This window comes from Crocuta crocuta, unplaced genomic scaffold (genome assembly GCF_008692635.1).
Source record: "Crocuta crocuta isolate KB4526 unplaced genomic scaffold, BGI_CrCroc_1.0 scaffold92, whole genome shotgun sequence".
Classification (NCBI taxonomy): Eukaryota; Metazoa; Chordata; class Mammalia; order Carnivora; family Hyaenidae; genus Crocuta; species Crocuta crocuta.
In genome coordinates, this window is record NW_027528804.1 from 242049 (window position 1) to 261722 (window position 19674).

At 43.8% G+C, this 19674-nt stretch overlaps 1 protein-coding gene across 1 annotated transcript in view; it reads left to right on the forward strand.

Annotated features, from left to right (window-relative positions):
• DAPP1 (dual adaptor of phosphotyrosine and 3-phosphoinositides 1) overlaps positions 1 to 19674 on the forward strand; it is a 50632-nt gene that overhangs the window by 16830 nt on the left and 14128 nt on the right. The window contains exons 2-3 of the mRNA XM_077755727.1: positions 4583 to 4705; positions 8868 to 9001. Of these exons, the coding sequence (XP_077611853.1) occupies positions 4583 to 4705; positions 8868 to 9001 (257 nt within the window). The remainder of the gene's footprint in view (positions 1 to 4582; positions 4706 to 8867; positions 9002 to 19674) is intronic.

A 19674-nucleotide genomic window follows, 5' to 3' on the forward strand; every position in this document is an offset into this window, starting at 1 on the left:
GAGGACACCCCCAGCTTCCAAGCAGGACACTTTGCACTTGTTTCAGGTCTGCGCTTTTCTCTTTGGGAGCTAAGCCTTCCTGGCACGCCCCTCACCCCCCCTCACAAAATACGGAAGCACCTGATTCCTTGGCCTCGTTATTTGGCAATCCAGTGTTCTCCACACGTTTTCGCTTTCGGTTAACTTTTTACGTCATTGTATTCTATGAGCTCTCACCTTTATCATTTCTCTGTTGGTACATATTTAGCGTGGCTCCAAATTTTTACTCTCACAAACAAAGGTTGCAGTAAACACCTTTGTTCATACTTCCTTCTGCTTCTGGGTGAGTGTTCACGAAGCGGACGCTGGCACATGTCCATGTTCGGTTCAAGTGTGCTACATTGCCCTCCACCTTATACCCTTACCGACAGTAGGTGCTAATATCCATTGCCCTGGATTCCTCAAGACTTAATGCAGTCTAATTCTTCAATTGTAACCAATCAGGCAAATAAAGAAAATATCACAGTTGTCTTAATTTGCATTTCTCTGCCTACTATTGAGACTATCTGAAATACTTATTTCCTCTTTTGTGAAAGACTTTCACTTTCTCTTCTGTATGTGTACATATTTTAATATTTACTCCATGTGCTTTATGATCAGAAAAAATAATACGCATGTTACACGTCCTCCAAGGCCTACTCAGATATTGACTCCTTCAAACAACAGTCTTGCTCTTTCTTCCTGCAACCATTCTCTTCAACATAGTTTGCACGGTACTTGTCTTGTCCCTTGACTAATTAATGGAGCCTAGACTGGGGCTCCTCCATTTGTGGTCCCTTTGACCTGCCTACTGCAATGTCTTGTGCAATGCTCTGTGCAGATTTGAAGCTTAATAAATAAAGATTTGAATGATAGAAGGTAGAGAAGGTTGATTATGGGAAAACTACCAACTTTATTTTCAACCTTTAGCTCTTCGAGGACACGGTCTTGAACCATCCTTACCAAAAGTGGACATATTCCTAAAAAGGACACGTAATGTTATTTGGATCTAGAGTCATTTCCCTGGAAGATATGCTCATCAAAATTTCTAGGAAAGGAATACTTAGCTCAACTAAAAGAGGAAGGTCAGATATTTGTGCAAGGGCTCTTGGCCGAATGAGGATCCCATCACCCCACAGACATCATGAAGTGTAGGAGGCTGCCTGGCAGTTTCTGTCTCAAGTTAGCCCATGCCCAGGACTCCATAGAACCCACCACATGGCAACCAAGCTGACTGGACCAAGCTGCCACCCAGAAATTAACGTGTGCGGAGATGTGTCAAATTAGAGCGTGGTGTGATCCTCCTTGCTTATACTCAAGTATTCTTATGTGTTTCTGATACATAGTAGTACTTAAAAGATTACCATTAAGAAGTTCTTAGTAAAAACTGCCCCCCAGCTTTAATTATCAGAAAAATTCTGTAAGTGTTTTAAACACAAACTTCAGATCTCACTGAAAAGAATCCAGAGGAATGTTCAAATCTTTTATGTTTTAGAATGTTGTTGATCAAGTTTCATCACTTCAAATCCAAATAAGCAATCTATTGGTCCAAACTGAATCTTATGCCAAAATGTTCATCCTAAAATTAATTATTGGCATAATGTATCTAAGAAACGTGTGACCCTGGGGCACCTGGGTGACTGAGTCAGTTAAGCGTCTGATTTTGGCTCAGGTCATGATCTCACCGTCAGTGAGTTCTAGCCCTGTGTGGGGCTCTGTGCCGACAGCTCGGAGCCCGGAGCCTGCTTCAGATTCTGTGTCTTCCTCTCTCTCTCTCTCTCTCTGCCCCTCCCCCACTCACACTCTGTCTCTCTCTGAAAAATAAACATTAAAAAAACAAAACAAAACAAAAGAACATGTGACCTTGTGGAAATTTCACCCATCAAAAAGAATTGGAATTTTGGCTGTAGCCAAACCTGAGGTTTTTTATAGCTTCATTTTTAATTCCTCCAATTGTTCTTTTTTCATTGAGGTATAACTGTCATACAATATTGTATTAATTTCCGGTTCTAATTGTTCTTTGAAAGCATTCTGTAATGAGAATATTTGAATTTGTCAGCTAATCAGCTCAAAATGAACGGACTGCTTTATTCATAACTAACTTAGTGGGTTTTCTTATAGAATGCTTCTCTCCTGGGGCACCTGGGTGGCTCAGTCAGTTGAGAGGCCGACTTCGGCTCAGGTCATGAACCTGTGGTTCATGAGTTCAAGCCCGTTGTCAGGCTCTGTATTGACATCTCAGAGCCTGGAGCCTGCTTCGGAGTCTATGTGTCTCTCTCTGTGTTCCTCCCCTGATCATTCTCCGTCTCTCTGTCTCTTTCTTAAAAATAAAAAACAAAAGAAAATTTTTAAATGTTTCTCCTTGCCATTGCTTTGAGCTAGAAGATACATTTCTAATACAGGACAGAGACCTCTGTGTCCCCACAGAGGAAATATGCTAAAGAAACATACATTAGGAAATGCAGATTTAGGAAACAGATAGCTTGGAGACCTCTGTTAGAAACTTCCTTCGTGGTCTTTCGTGTATTTTTATTATCAGGCTGACGTTTCATGCCATAGGGATGTGACATTAGATGCCAGTGTGGTTCGTAAGAGCAGGGTCCCTCATCCTCAGAACGGGGCTCTCCCTTGAGAGAGCCCTTGAGGTTCCTGTACACTACACATCCCTCTTCAGTAGCGCTTGGTTCACTGACATCATTGGCTCTGTCTGTAGAGTCTCCTGTTTCCCCTTCCTCTCCACCGCCCAGAGGCGTGGATCCCTGGCAGCAGCAACTTCGCCCAGTACCGATCTTTCTGTTAGCCAAAATAAAGTGAAGTAATGAAAAGTTACATTTGAGCAATAAGAAAACCGCACCACACAGGATGTATCATGACCCATGGCTGGGTGGGTCTCCACGGTTTCATGCAACAGCTAATGTGTGCTGAGTTTGACCGTTTCATGTGTGTTGATAGGAGCAGCACTCACAACTGGCCCATGAGCGATGGCTCTTATTAATCCTGTTTCAGAGGTGAGAAAACTGAGGCTCTGACCGGTTCTGTAACTTGCCCGAGGTTGTACAGCTGGTGGAGGTTAGCATCTGGGTAGGGCGCAGGCAAACAGGCTCTTGGAGACCATAATCCTAATTCACCAGACCGGACTGCCTCTACCAAGTCATTAAAAACATGTGAAAGATCTGTCATTAAGAGAAAGGTACAAAGTGCAGAACAGTGTACCTAGCATGCTCTTATTTTCATAGAATTAGGAGGTGGGGGAACATACTAGATGCCCTTATAGACGCATAAAATGGCTCTGAGGAGGAAACACAGGACAGTGGTTGACATTGGTGTCCTCTGTGGGAGAAAAACATGGAGACTGGGAGTTAAGGTTGAGAACAAGGCTTGATTTTTACTAACACTTCTTTGGAACGATTTGGATTTTTTTTTCTCAGACCATGGATATATGCTGCCTTTTCTAAAACAAAATTTTTATAATCTCCTTGGGACTTCTCTGGCTCTTCAGATATTTGTCTCTTTGGAACAATATTTGATGGGGCTCACGTGTCAAGTATGAAACATCTGAGTTCCTTGCTTTCCACTTCATTTCACTCATGCCAGTGGACTCCAGTGAATAGTGCAGTGGTTTTCCATACTGCAAAATGTAGTTCCACACTTGCAAAAGAGAGTGTGTGAGAGAGAGATCAAACAAAGGACAGAAATTTGGCCAGATCTTATCCTATTTTTTTAATGTTTATTTTTTAGAGAAAGACAGAGCGTGAGGAGGGAAGTTACAGGTAGAGAGGGAGACACAGAATCCAAAGCAGGCTCCAGGCTCTGAGCTGTCAGCACAGAGCCCAACATGGGGCTCGAACTCATGAATACTGAGATCATGACCTGAGCCGAAGACAGGCCCTTAACCGACTGAGCCACCCTGGGGCTCCATGGCCAAATCTTATTTTTATGGTTAGTTTTGATTCAGACTTTGCAAAGAATGTGTTTACACCGTGTATGTTTGTTCACTAAGACCACCATGAAAAAGTACCACAAAACGGGCAACTTAAACAGCAGAAAAATTCTGGAGGAAAGAAGCCAGAAATCCAGGTGTCCGTAGTGTTGGTTCCTTCTAAGGCTTGTAAGGGAGGGACCTGTTACAGCCCTTTCTTCTTGCCTTGTAGGGGGCCACATTCCCATGGCATTGTCCCTGTGTGCAAGCTGGTCTCCAAATATGCCCCTTTTATAAGACGGCATATTGGACTAGGGCTCACCCTAAATGACCTCATTGTAACTTGCCAAAGACAAGAGCTTCGCTCCAAATAAGGTCACATTCTGAAGCACTGGGAATGAGAACGTGAACATATGTCTCCCGAGGACACAATTCAACCCATAACACTGCCATTAGCCACTCCTCCCTGCTCTCCCCTGAGCCTGGCTCAGAGAGTTCCTTGTCCTGACGTTGGGGCTGAGAGTTTGGTCTCTGGGCTCCCTATGGTGGGGAATATTGTTGATGTCATCTTTGAGAGGAAAACCCAGAGAAGGAAGAGACACCTGCGGTTTGTCCTGAGAGCAAGTGTGGTTCTCTCCCTCGTAGGTGGTACCACGGCAACCTCACGCGCCACGCGGCCGAGGCTCTTCTCCTCTCCAATGGATGTGATGGAAGCTACCTTCTGAGGGACAGCAACGAAAAGACCGGGCTGTACTCTCTCTCTGTGAGGTAGGATGTCTAAAGAACTATGAATTCAACCTTGCTCTGTCTCTTCCTCACACGGGCATTGCTTTATCAATACACTCAAATTGCCAGATAGCGAAATCCTCCCATCACCAGATAAAATTCTCTCAGTTCCTGGTAGACCTGAAGGTCTAAGGATTCCGAGCTCCTAATGGTGGGCTGTAAGAAAACATTTTTCCTCCTTCCCTTGGCAGGGAAGAAGAAAACGTTAGAGCCTAAGGATACTTTATGAATTGTTTAATGTCTTTCTTGGCTGATGGAGAAACTGAAACCTGGAATGGCAGAGTGCCTTCACACTCAATAAATCAGCCATAGAAACAGCACTGGAATCCAAATCCCTAAAACCTGGCCCCGCACCCTGTGAATATTCATTGCTTCCTCCGGAAAATCAGAATGATTTGTGGCTGTGCAACTTTCCTTGTCACAAACTCAAGCAGGCAGTGAAGCAAAGTTTAAGTTTTTCCTGTAAACGGACCAACCTTTCTCAAGGCTCCACTTCCCCTGAATGTTAGTGAAATTAATCTAGTCCCAGGGCGCCTGGGTGGCTCAGCGGGTTGGGTGTCTGACTTCATTCAGGTCATGATCTCATGGTTGGTGAGTTCGAGGCCACCTGCTTCGGATTCTGTGTTTCCCTCTCTCTGCTTCTCTCTCTGTCTCTCCCAAAAATAAATAAACATTGAAATAAATTTTTAAAAAAAGAAATGACTCTAGTCCCTACCAGCCTAAACCAGTGATGACGCAGTCCTTTCCCCGTCTTTCTCCTCCTCTGCTTCCTCCTGGCTGGCCTCCTTATCCGGAAGACGGCCTCGCCGTGTGATAATCAGGATGGCATCTGTCGCCTTGGCGTGCGGGCCTGTAGCAAGTCATTCTGGGTTGGCAGGGAGTTGGGAATGTGAGGAGTCCCTGAAATCGCCCTCAGCCACCCACTCATTAACCTCAAACCGTGACTGTTCTGTTCCTGTTCTGATGACGCCTCCACAAACCCCTGAGAAAAGTTCCTTCTTCCTGCGTCCTTCATGCTGATCTGCATAAGGAAGTTTTCTCTATTCTTTGCTGCCCCACATGGTCTAGGCCTCCTTGTCGCTACCTCAGGAGCAACATCTACACTCGTTTCTCTCTGAATCCTCTTTTTCATCCAGTTTAGCAATAGTTTTTGTTTTGTTTTAATTTTTTTTTTTAATGTTTCTTTATTTTGAGAGGGATTGGCAGCGCATGAGCATGAGCAGCGGAGGGGCAGAGAGAGAGGGAGACACAGAATCCGAAGCAGGCTCCAGGCTCCGAGCGGTCAGCACAGAGCCTGATGCGGGGCTCCAATTCATGAACCATGAGATCATGACCTGAACTGAAGTCAGAGGCTTAACTGACTGAGCCACCCCGGCGCCCCTGTTTTGTTTTTTAAAGTGTCCTCTCCTTCTGAGAGGGGGAAAAACTGGCTATAAAAGTATTTCTCTAAATAATTGGTGGCAGGCTTCTATGAGCTCAAAAGAGAAGAATTGACATATTTTTTTAATCTTCCCTTTGGGCTTCTGGATCTACGTGTTTTCTAGGCCACATAACAAATTACCCAAACTGTAGTGGCTTTAAACAACATAAACTGATTGTCTCACAATTTCCGTATGTCAGAAGTCCCAGAGGATTCTCTGAATTCTCTGCTGGGGCTCCTACCACACCGAGATTCAGGCGCTGGCTGAGGCTGTGGTTCATCTGGGGCTCCACACGCTCTTCCTTCAGTCTCTTCTTTCTTCTTCATCCCTTTTCACTCATTTCTTTGCTGCTGTGAGGACTGAGCTCCCTCCTTTCCATCTAGCTATTGGCCAAGGACCACTGTCAGCTTCTGGAATCCACCCACCGTTTCCTGACAAGAGGAATTCATAGGCAATTCACAGCATGGATGTTTGCTTGCTTCTAGACCAGCTAGAGCGAGTCTCCCTGTCCTGTGACTAGCAAGGGAAACCCTTTTGCTTTTACCAAGACTTTCATGTGATTAGGTCAGGCCCACCCAGATAATCTTCCCTATTTTGAGGTCAGCTAATTTGGAGCCTCTATTATCTGCAAAATCCCTTCATAGTAGCATCTGCATTCACATTTATTGAATAAATGGGAAAAGGTGTATGTAGATTCTCAGGGGCTGAGAATCTTGGGCTCCTGTGGGAATGCTGCCTGCCACACCTTCCATCCTGGGGACAGGGCAAGTCTATAAGCCGATTTTAAGGGGAGTGGACGAAACAGGTGGGAGGGGAATGGGGTAAACGAGAGGGTCACAGGTTTTTAAAAACCACAGTCATTAACATTTTTCATATCACTCTGCTATATTTTGCTTTAAAATTTTCCTAAATAACATTTTGGAGAAACTATTACTCAGACATGAAATTGTGCATCAGAGAAAGCAAGAATGGTGCTTTTTCCATCGATAGCAAAGGTGAAAACTTCATCAATGGGTCAGGCTGCAGGTCCTTTACTGCAGAGATCTCCCCAAAATCTCAAAGAAACATGTGGAATTGTTGGATCAAAGAATGTTAACTTTTCACCTGTATATTTTTCATTGGAACAATTAGGTCAGAAGCTTCTTCCAATTAGGTAGCATATATATATTGCATCTATATAAAAATGTAAAAAAAAAAAAAAAAGAAAGAAACCACAGGGGGCTCCTGGGTGGCTGAGTTGGTTGAGCATTGGACTGTTCATCTCTGCTCAGGTCATGATCTCACATTTCATGAGTTCACGCCCCACATTGGGCTCTGCACTGACAGCACAGAATCTGTTTGGGATTCTCTCTCCCCATCTCTCTCTGCCCCTCCCTGCTTTTTCCCTCTCTCTCTCTCTCTCTCAAAATAAGTAAATAATCTTTTTTTAAAATTACTTTTTTAATGTTTATTTATTTTTGAGAGGGAAAGAGACAGAGCATGATCAGGGGAGGGGCAGAGAGAGAGGGAGACGCAGAATCCAAAGCAGGCTCCAGGCTCTGAGCCGTCAGCACAGAGCCCGATGTAGGGCTCGAACTCGCAAACTGCGAGATCTTGACCTGAGCTGAAGTCGGACACCAGTGGACTCAGCCACCCAGGTGCCCCAATAAATAAATAATCTTATAAAAAAAAAAAAGTCACCAGTAGAGGTGACAGGAACCACAGACCAGCTCAAAAGAATGACTGTTTTTACTCATTCATTTGTCCGCTCCATTCATAATAAATATTTAAGAGCATCCACTCTATGCCAAGCTCTTTGATAAGCGTTGTGGAAGATTCAGACTTCGCCCTTGGGAAGCACAGCTCGCAGGGCAGTAGCTCTACAAGCTGCTATACAAGCAGCTCATGACAAGGAAGAGTGCAGTAAATGATGGGGAAGGAGCAAGGGGAGTGTGTGGACTGTTGAGGGGAGAAAAGCAAGTAACTCAGGTTGCGAGCGTCATACCATACTTATCCGAGCAGGTGTATTTGGGCTGACATTTGCTCAGAAACAAAGGGGGCGATGTTGCAGACGAAGGGCAGTGCAGGAGCTAGGGCACAGCAGCAGAAACAGAGAGAATTGTAGGTCCGGTTGGATCAGAGCAGCCGTCTTCAGGGTGTGGTCCCCACACAAGCGGCATCACTGGCATCACCGGAGAACGTGCTAGGAATGCAAATTCTTGGGCCCCACAGCCTGGACCTACCAAATCAGGAAGTTCAGGGAGCGAGGCCCAGAAATCTGAGTTTTAGCAAGCCCTCCGGGTGATTCCGATTTCTGATGTGTGCTAACATTGGAACAGGACTTACACAGAGAGAAGAGGAACAGTGGGAATCAAATAATACCTATCATTTAGGAGCACCTGGAATGCTCAGTCGGCTAAGCACCTGACTCTTGATTTTGGCTCAGGTCGATCTCACCGTTTTGTGAGTTCAAGCCCCGGGTCTGGCTCTGCACTGATAGTGCGGAGCCTGCTTGGGATTCTCTCTCTCTACCCCTCCCCTGCTCATGCAATCTTTCTCTCTCTCTCTCAGAATAAATAAATACACTTAAAAAAATTTTAATCCCAGTGCTTTCAAGAATTGTGTTGTAATTCTCAGTTTTTAGAAGGGTTTAATGATGATGCTCATGTTTAACGTTATAGTTCCCTTAAAAAAAAAGATAATTCATTTCTTAAATAAACTTAAGCTTTCTTTTTCCTTTTCAGAGCCAAAGACTCTGTCAAACACTTTCATGTTGAATACACTGGATATTCATTTAAATTTGGCTTTAATGAATTTTCATGTTTGAAGGATTTTGTCAAGCATTTTGCAAATCAGCCTTTGATTGGAAGTGAGACAGGTAAGCGACAACAGATAGATACTTGACTTATGAGACATTGTTTCAGGATGGAGGAAGGACAAGGAGGATTTCATTAAATAGTTGTCACTTCTGTTGGGTTATGTGCATATGATATGCAATTAGATATGTTTAGAAACAACTTTTTCCAATTACTGTGCTGTACGCTACACTAATAAATTTTATCTATATCTCTATCTACATATCGGTATTATCTTTAGGAGAAAACAACGTACTTTCAACAAAATAGATAGTTTTCTGGAATGTGTTAGAATAATGGTTTGATTTAAAGTACACAACTTTTTAAAAAGTCTGTTCATTTTATAAAAATATATACAGTACCCAAAGAAAGAAGAAGGGCTAGAACAGCTTTCTGATTCCTCACAATTTTAGATATGGACGGTTTACATTTGGGGAACACCCATAAAAGATAATGTTGAGCATTTTTTAATACAGAATGCATACTTAAATTTTCACAAAGATCACTGAATATTAAAAATATTGACTAGAAATTGCTCTTCTGAGCCTTTATTACATCATAAAATCCTGTTTCTCTTGTTTCGGTTTTTCTAAGTGTTTAACTGGAATTAAATATGGATGGAAAAATTTGAATTTCCCCATGCGAGTGGTTCCAGTCCAACTAGAATATTCAAGTTAAAAAAACCAAAGGCACACTACCTAGGATTATCTAATGTGTTTTTCTGTACCAATTAAACAAAGTAAGCAAAAGTTCACCCACGTATCTGTGATACAGAATCACAATTTTATGTGGCCTAAATGATGATTATTCTCGGGTAATCAAAAGTTGGGTGATTGCAGAACTTATGGCAGAAGAGGAACTCAAGACTTAACAGTACAGCTGTTTTACTGTGAATTTTATACTTGTTTTCTTGGTAAACTTGGCCAGTGGGCTTTTTGTTATCTTCAGTGTGGTGGGAGAGAGGCCCCACCGGTCTTTTCCTTTTCTGCTGTTTCTGTGGCCTGGATAGACCTTGATATGAATCACACAGTATCGAGTGAAGATGAAAAGCACAGTGGAAACACAGAGTAGTCGCCTTACTTTATACTGACTGTGTAAGACCTATACTAGAATATTCCAAACTGCAAAATTGAAGCTATAAGTTTTTTTTTCTGGTGGAAATCTTTCTGATCGGCCCTGAAAACTCCTTCACCATTTAAGCAGCAGTAGTTCACCTAAACAAATGACAAGTGGGCATGCGTTATTTATTTCCATTGCTACTTTGGTTTTGGCAAGCATTTTAGTTTCTCAAATCCCTTCGCTTCAAACTTACCTCCTACTTGTTTCCAACCCTATATACTCGATTTTGTTCACTTCTTGGTCATGAGAAATTGAGAAGAGATTTTGAAGCTAAAAACTTTGTCTACCCCTTTTTGTGTCCTCTATGTCCCCCAGGTCCCGATACAGTGCATGACACTTTCGGTGAGGGGTGGATGGGTGGATGGATGATGATTATGGGCAGGAATTCTTTGTAGCCTCAAAGCCATGATAAGTGTTATCTTCCAGCCTTTTTTCTTCCTCTAAGCAATGTCAGCTTCCTTCTTTTGAACTCTCCTCCTAGACTCTATATTTAATCCTTTGATCATTCTCTGTGCTCCTTCCTGGACCTTCTCCAAGTTAGGGAAAAGGTACACATTCTGCCTACCAAAGGGTTTCAAAAAATTTCAAGGTCAAAGTGAATGTAGTGGTTTCTGGGTGAACCTTCTGGCACAGATCCAGTCTCTAGGCAAGAGGATCACCTAAGACTTCTTCAAAGTCAAGCCTCCTTGACATTGGATTTAAGACAATGTTAAATTTCCCTGCAAGTACACTAATCCAACTAAAAAAGTTTTACTATTAATCCTTCGGGATATTGAAAATCTGTAATCCTGACCCCTATGGTAGTTTTATCCAAAACTAAAGTGTGTTGTATCGTTATCATTACTATAATTATGTATTATAATAAAACTCAGCAAACTAAGATTTTTATCCTCTGTAGTGCATCTTCTCTGTTCTATTCATTATCCCACAGGGAATTTGCTATTATTTGAATCCCATGCTACAGGCTCTGGATGCTTGTGGATATGTACTTGGCTTCCTAGCTTCTGGGCCTGGAGTTAGAGTCCACCAACACTGAAACATTCCTCTTATCTGTCCCAGCCAGATGAAGGCAAAGCCACTGAGGCCGGGTACAAGGGGGAAAACCCATGACAAACGAGTGTTTAGTGTTGCCCCTCTGGAAGGAATAGGCCTCAGGAAACAAGATAACATGCTAAAGTCACGCTGACTCTTAAGCCCAGCAGATTTTCAGAAGCCACAATCAGCACTATGGCTTGTGAACAACAGTGAATGGAAACCAGGATGCCACCTTCTAAAAATAGGTCCTGTCTTGTTCCTTTGAGTTTTGGCTCCTGGCGTTGATCAGGAGGCCTCCAGGCTGACGATTTCTTAGTCGCCATCAGACGAAGGGCAAATTCTTGAAGTTTTCGTCCAATTAAAGATTACCAGGGAAGCATTTGCCTGTGCAATGGCCGAGGCCTGCCAGGGTTCTTACCTCCAGATCCTAGAATGGAAAGGACTAGAACTGGGGATTTCAGGCCACTCCTTTTAGCCCAGGCCCCCGTCAGGCCAGTGTCACGTTGCAGGGCCTGGAGAGTGAGTTTATTTAAAAGAGACTTTCCCCCATGTTTCCACGGGCAGGGATGGCATTACATCCAAGGGCAAAGGGCAGGACCTCCAAATAACCAATAGCTTTATACTTCACCTTACAGTTAAATAAAATGTAGAGGAAATCCCAGAACACTTGGTTCTGGGTTGTAAGAAAATCTTTGTATTCCGTACAGGTAAAGGTGTTAACCTAAAGGAAAAAATACTATTTTAAGATCTCTTTTTTCCTATTCTCTTCCTATTCTCTACTCCTCAAATTCTCAGGCTTTCTCTTTCCTTAATCTGAAGAATGAAGATTTCCTAAGCAAGAGCTCAGCCTTCTGACAACCTGAATGTTCTGTTAGTATCATTTCCCTTTCCCTTGCTATAATCTGCACTTAACCGCTCCAATCTCCATGAAAGTTTTTGTTCACTCTAATTTCCCCTTATTAACACCCATAAACACTCGTTAGAGGTTTCTGATTGTCAAATCCCAATCACTTCCCAAGTATATCACAGAGACATTCGGCATGCTCTCTTCCTTTACTTTCCTCAGTGGCTCTTTTATCTTCTAACATTTTGTTTAATTCACTTTTTAAAAAAATTTGGTTTACTGTTTATTTTTGAGAGGGAAAGAGAAACAGAGTGCCAGTGGGGGCGGGGCAGGGAGTGAGGGAGACATGGAATTCGAAGCAGGCTCTAGGCTCTGAGCTGTTAGCACAGAGTCCAATGTGGGCCTTGAATTCACAAACCAGGAGATCATGAACTGAGCCACCCAGGTGCCCCACAATTTGACTTTCATTTGTAATAATAACCTGCGATATAAAACTTTTCTTCCTACTTGTACATGACTTCTAAATTCCACTCAAATAGACTTGGAAATTTGAGACTTTTTTATTAGCATGGATACGTTTGGTCCATTATTAATTTTTACTGTACCCTCTTGTAATTAGCTAGGTTTCATACATATATATTCTTTAAATGTAGCCAGCATTTATCTTTATCCTTAATGTCCTAATGCTAGTAGAACAAAAATCACCTTTCCTACTACCTTGTGTTTCTATTAGAATACTTCTGTATATGAAATTGTCATATGTAATTTATGATAGGAATTACTGTGTTGTGACTTTAAACACCTACTCAGCATGAAAAAGTATGACATAAATCAAATGCTAAGTTTGTACTTACCCTTTATGATAACCAGTTCTCAGTTTTGAAGATCCTAACTGGTTCTTCGTAAATGTCAGATTTCCACTTCTCTTTTTGTTTTGATGTGGGGACTCCCAACCTCTTGATAACTGCTGTAGTTATTATTAATTTATTTGGTAACACCAGCCTTTTTACTCAAGTGGCATTTTAAAATAATTAAGTTAAAATTCATTGCAGCTTGAGAACCGTGTGCCATTTCTGAAAATAATTGATGACAATTCAGAGTTCCGCCAAACCACAGCCAGGAATCACTCCTTTAGCTTATGCTTGCCAAAAACAGCAAGTTTTCTTCGTTTGTCATAAGGTGTGTTTGCAAAAGGAAAAGGCAGGCAGGGAAGGGAATACGGAAGCAACACGTATAGAGTGCTTCCTGAGGTCTGAGCTTTCCATGGGATGTTTTCACAGGTATCAAGTTATTGAATCTCCTGAACCGATCGCGGTAATGTGAAAGTGGTCCCAATTTTAGATGAGGAAACAAAAACGTAGACATGTTACCTTATTTGGCCAGCTTGGCACAGCCAGCTAGCATCAGAGCTGAGAGTGAAATCCGAGCCAACCCGGTTCTGAAGCCTAGGGGCTTTCCTTTCACCTCACTGTGTCCTGACCCTGGTCTACCACCGACACAGCAGCACGGCATCGCCACAGCACAGCGTGACCTTGGGTGGGTTTGGCCGGGAAGATCCCTGCCACAGGATGTTTGTAGGACAGCACAGGGCTATCCCGCGGTCTCTTCTTTAAGGTCTGTAACAGTATTCTTGGTATGTGATGTAAAGGCATTGTTGTAAAGAACGTGAATCAATTTGAACTTCTGTCTTTGTATTTACCGCTGTTCCTGTGTTATTTACATGAATTGCCACTTGGGAAGTTATCTTGGGGGACATCTTAAAACATAAAAAGGCTGACTAGAAAAACATACATACGCCCATTGCACCTATGTCTTTCCAGAAAAGATATAAGGCAGCCTATGTAAATATAATACGGTAAAAGAAAATGTAAAGCTTGGGGCGCCTGTGTGGCTCAGTCGGTTGGGCGTCCAACTTCGGCTCAGGTCGTGATCTCACACTTCCTGAGTTTGAGCCCCGTACCCGGCTCTCTGCTGTCAGCGTGAAGCTCCCACATTCCTCTGTCTCCCCCGCTCTCTCTGCCCCTCCCCCCCTTGTGCTCTCTCTAAAAAATAATAAATATTAAAAAATATAAAATGACATTATAAAAAATAAGTAAAACGTAAAGATTGAATGAGAATGTGGAAGAAAAGGAAAATGAGGCACAAAGACATAATGATGTCAGAAGTAAAGTACATTAAATGGATCGAGTGCATTACAGGAAACAGGACACACCTTTGGTTACTAAGTGCCCTGGTTTCTCTTGCCCCTGAATTGGGCCTGTGTGTGTAACTAGATTTATAGGATATTAGAATGGGAGGGGATCCCATAGACCATTTAAATTTTCCCTTTACAAATGCAGAAACTGAGGCCTGATGAGAAACGTTGAGGCAAAAATTCTCATCTCCTTTCCTCAGGCTGCCTCCTCAAGGATCTGCTTGTTCAAATTTTGATTTCTATGTACGCCCTCGGGCCCACAATAAAGTACATTTCACGGGGGGCCGTAGAGAGTTTCCATTACTCCATAATGAGTAAACACGCGAGCTCCCAGTTCACCTCCAGCCTCTGTCATTCATTCACCAGCTGTGTGTCCTCGGGCAAATTATGTAACCTCTCTGAGATTCAGTTTTATCATCTTATGAATCAGAGCCGGTGATCTAATAGTTCATACCTTAATAGTTCATGACTTGTTGTTGAAGATTGAATGAGATTAGGTATGAAAGACCGTCAAAATCATTTTCAGCTTGGCATCAATAATCACTATTATTGTTTTCTAACGAAGCACTTTTATGGCTAATCCCATCATATTGTATGCAAGAGCTGCACATTCATTGGTATATCGTGAAGCATTAGTTAGGGACAGTTAATTACATTTGTATGTATCAAGTATTTATGTCATCAAATTTTAAGCCAGCTCCACAGAGAATTCAGATGAAAGGTCAGATAAAGTGACCGCTCCGAAAAGAGCAGCCTGGCTTGACTTGGATATTTTAACAGAATCTCTGACCTGGCCGGCTGATCTGCTTCTCCTTCCTCTGTGTACTTCTCCCTGTGAGGCTGGAAAGGGACTATTAAAGCCCCTGTGTATGTAAGCGAACGTCATTTGACCAGCACCATCTCATGATGGATTAAAGTTCATTTGCAGAGCAGGCTGCAAAGAAGAAAGGAGAAAGATCTTGAATATTCCCGTCACTCCCTCTAGAAAGCCACTTCCCACCGGCAGGAAGTGACAGAGGAATCCACCATGTCCACGCCAGTTGCAAAGCTTGTTTTCTGAACCTGAGGGCAGTAATGAAGCCTGAGTAGTATGTAGTTTTACTCTCATTTAATTCAACAAACATGTATTGGGAGCCAACCACGAGCTGAGGACTACTAGCTACTGACGATGCGGTGATGAATCAGGTACCATCCTCACCCTCCAACATCCTACAGTCTAGCTGGAAACCTGATGGGCGAGCACAAGCTTTAGTGCCTAAAAGAAATATTCTAAATAAGTTTCCCTTTTAAGAGCTAGCTGTGCTCTATGCTACACTCCATTTCAGACCTCCAACGAATGCCTGAGGCTTGAGAACCGCTCTTCCTGTGTTTCCCAAGTGCCTTAGGATACAAGATAAGGGGTCTTTCAGTACAGGCTCACAGCTTCACATACAGAGTGGGTGTCCTGTAAATTACCCTCAAGCCAATGCAAACTGAAATGCCTCCCTTGGTCCTGTTCTGATCACCTCAAAAATGTACCTCCACCGAGTGTTTCTGAAACCAGGCTTCATATCAAAGGCAGGAAACAGCGATCTCCTTCATGTAGTTCAGAAACTGAAGTGAAACTCGCAGCCAGGTTTCCAGGAGCTGGGCTGCACAGCTTCCTCTCTCCTCCCTCCACCGGCCCCTGCCTCCTGTTGCTTTTCAGCTGAATCTTCCAACCAAATCCCGGAATTAATGTGGCCTGAATATCACTGACCCCAAGTTTCTCCCTTATGGGGCCAAGGCACTACCTTGGACCTTAGGTGGAAATACAGTGAGTCTGTGATGGCTACATTAGACAAGTTTCTTTTGATTGCAAATGACAGAAACCAACCTTGGCTAGCTGAATTAGAAAAAAAAAAAGTGGAGGGAGGGGAGTACAGGGAAACGAGAAGAATTNTCTCTGAATTTAAAGGCAGACTGAACACCAAGAGACAGTAAAGAATCAGCCCCGTGATCACGGCAGCGCTAAAGCTTTTAGCAAACTGACATGCCTGCCTCGGTCCTGCTCTGATCACTCAAAAGTGGACCTCCACCGAGCGTTTCTGACCAGGTTCTATGCCAAAGGCAGGAAACAACAGTCTCCTTCATGTTGTTCAGATACTGAAGTTAGTAGGCCTTCTCTCAGGAAAAGAAACCAAGTGGATCCCCGGGAAGTGAGTCCTGTGAGTGCAGCCCGAGTGTGGTATTTGTGAGGGAGGCCCAGGGTCTCTGGGGATCTACGCTGGCATGCAAGGATGGGGAACCGCTAGGGAAGGGGAAATCACTGTTAGCCCAGCAGCCATGCAGGGAAGTCTATGTATTATTGTTTTCTCTTGGGCAGACTGGCCAGCTAAGAAGGCCTGTCTTTCAGGAGGCTGGATTTTTATCAGTGGAAGTTATCATTTTATAAGTACTTTGCCATTTTCTTCATTCCCCCATTCAATCCAGCCTCCTTCATGGTCTTATGAGGTAAAGTCAATCTATAGTCAATTCTACTTTCCTGCTTACTCAGTATCATTTCCCTCAGCTTAGCTTTTGTTGGTGAAACTTTAGAAGAGGTTTTCAAAATAGAATTTGGTTCCCCCCAGCAGAGTTTTGGACAGCTGTACTCGACCTTGCCCCCCAACTGGGGTAATTGTGGGCCTGGGAGGCTGGCTCCTTCCAGGCTCTTCTCTGATTTAAGCCTGAATGACTATGGTGTCCATTTATGCACTCATTCACCTAGCCTTCATTATGTTAGCATCTGTATCAGGAGGTAGGATTACAAAGGTAAACTTGGCACTGTACCTCCTTCGAAGAGACTCACAGTGTTGGGAAATGTACCTGTTGCAAAGGCAATGGCTTTATAATACCAAGTGGTTATAGCATTGTGACTCAGGCAGCACCCAGAGATCCTTACACTGTGGCACAGCTGGCCCCCAAGGCTATGCTTATCTCCTGGGCACTGTGCTGTGATAGGCAAGATAATGCCCCCCCCCCCAAAGATGCCCATGTCTCTCCCTGGACCCCTGAATATGTTCTGTTATGTGGCACAAGGAAATTAAGCTTACAGGTAGAATTAAGACTACGAGTCGGCTGACTTTGGCTGGGGAGGGTACCCTGGATTTCCCAGGGATGTCTGTTGTAATCATAAGGATCCTTACAAGTGAAAGACGGAGGCACAAGAGGGAGACCCAGAGACATAGCAGCGTGGGCAGGCTTTGACACGCTTTTACTGGCTTCGAAGATGGAGGAATGTGGCCACCAGGCCAGGAATGCAGGCAGTCTCTAGAAGCTAGAAAAGACAGGGAATGGATTCCCCACTAGCGCCTTTCCAGAAGGAAAGCAGCCCTGACACTATCTTGATTTTAGATTATGAGACCCATTTCAGACTAATGACTCTAGAACTGTAAGGTAATAAATTTGAGTTGTGTTAAATCACTACGTTTGTGGTGATTTGTTACAGAAACAATAGGAAACCACTACAGGTATATGCTTGGGTACGTGCCAGAAAAGGAGTGGCTAGAAACATCTTTCTAAAGCATCATTTAAAAAATTATTTTCATATTTGGGCGCCTGGGTGGCTCAGGCGGTTAAGCATCCGACTTCAGGCCAGGTCATGATCCTGCGGTTTGTGGGCTTGAGCCCCCCCGCCCCCCACTTCGGGATCTGTGCTGACAACTCAGACCCTGGAGTTTGCTTCAGATTCTGTGTCTCCCTCTCTCTGCCCCTCCCCCACTCACTCTCTGTCTGTCTCTCTGTCTCTCTCTCTCTCAAAAATAAACATTAGAAATTTTTTTAAAAAATGGGTCACAGATGTAGTTTGGATCCTTATAAAAATTATTTTAGTATTAAACATATGGAAAAGTAGGGGCACCTCGGTGGCTCAGGCGGGCGGTTAAGTATCCAACTCTTTGATTTCAGCTCAGATCTTGATCTCAGCCTGCTTGGGATTCTCCCTCTCTCCCTCTGCCCCTATCCCGCTTGCTCTCTTTCTCAAAATAAATAAATAAACTTAAAAAGTATGTATGGGAAAGGGAGAAAGCATAAGATTTCACATTTTTTCTAACTTGGGAGCCGCTCTGAGCCCTGGGGTCTAGTCCCCTCTCCTCCACGATTAGACAGAAGACTTTAGGAGGCACCGATACATCTCAGAGCTGCCATCAGGGGCTACGAGACTCTGCTGTCTTCACTCCTGGCAGAATGTCACACGGGGGTCTTTGTAAACTCAACATGTAAAAATCCGTGTTCCCAAAGACGCAATCGTTGGATTTTCATTTAAGAATTTACAACTGGGATGTCTGGGTGGCTCCGTCGGTTGAGCGTCCAACTTCGGCTCAGGTCGAGATCTCACGGTTTGTGGGTTCGAGCCCCGCGTCGGGCTCTGTGCTGACAGCTCAGAGCCTGGAGCCTGTTTCAGATTCTGTGCCTCCCTCTCTCTCTGTCCCTCCTCCACTCACCCCCTGTCTCTCTCTCTCTCAAAATTAAAAAAGAAACATTAAAAACAATTTTTTAAAAAGAATGTAAAACTACTCTGTATCAAAGCCTAGTAACATCTAACATTTTCTTTTTCACTATCCTTTTCACAAACATTTCTGATTTGGTGCTTCAAAGAGCCTTGTGAAGACGGCGTTATTATTCTCAAGTAGCTGGGGAGGAAACAGAAGCTAGAACGATCGTCCAAGGGTCAACAGGCACTGAGTAGCAGTGGTGGCTCTTTCCATAATGCCACGGTGACCGACCGGCACATCAGTGGGGGTGACTCCCCGGGACGGGTCACTGTGGAGCCGACTGCACACTCACCAAGCATCTGGCATGCTGGGCTTGTGTCACACCGCCCCTGAGCTGCACAACGGCTGCTCTAGATTTACATGTCTCTGCTTTCACTCTGACTGTAAAACTGTAACTGGCCCCTTGTCCTCATATGACTGGATCTGTTCTCATGAAAGGGTCACATTGAGGGGAGAGCACTGACAGTGTGCAAGAGTGGGGCCGGGCCGTCTGATACCTGCGACAGCCAGTTTTCATTGTAATCCTCATGCTACGGGTATGAACTGGATGCTCAAGGAGGAGGAGCCCAGAGGCTCATTCTTTTCTGGGGCCAAGGTCAAGGACCCTCTCCTGGCTTTTCTCAGTGTTCCTTTTCAAGCGATAGCAGGGCGCCATGCAGGCGCAGTGTCAGAGGCCACGGCTGTGTGTTTGCAGCCAGTACGTTGCGCTTGCTCGAGCACCGTGGAATGGTTTGGCTTTGTTCGTAGGTCTATTATTATTATCAAGTGCCTTTTAATCGCAGAGGTGGTTTTTCTCTTTACTCGTGTCTCTCTCTCTTTTACTCCAATTCAAGGTCCATACTTTCTATAATCTTTTGAAGTACCTTTTTGGAGAAGGCTTTCTGACCACCCTTTAAAATACCACCTTCTCCGGATGCTGCCCTCATCATCCGCTATGCCTTTACTGTGCTTTCTTAGGGTTTCCATAACACTTCTCCCACTTGACATACTTTTCATTTTTTTTCTGCGTCC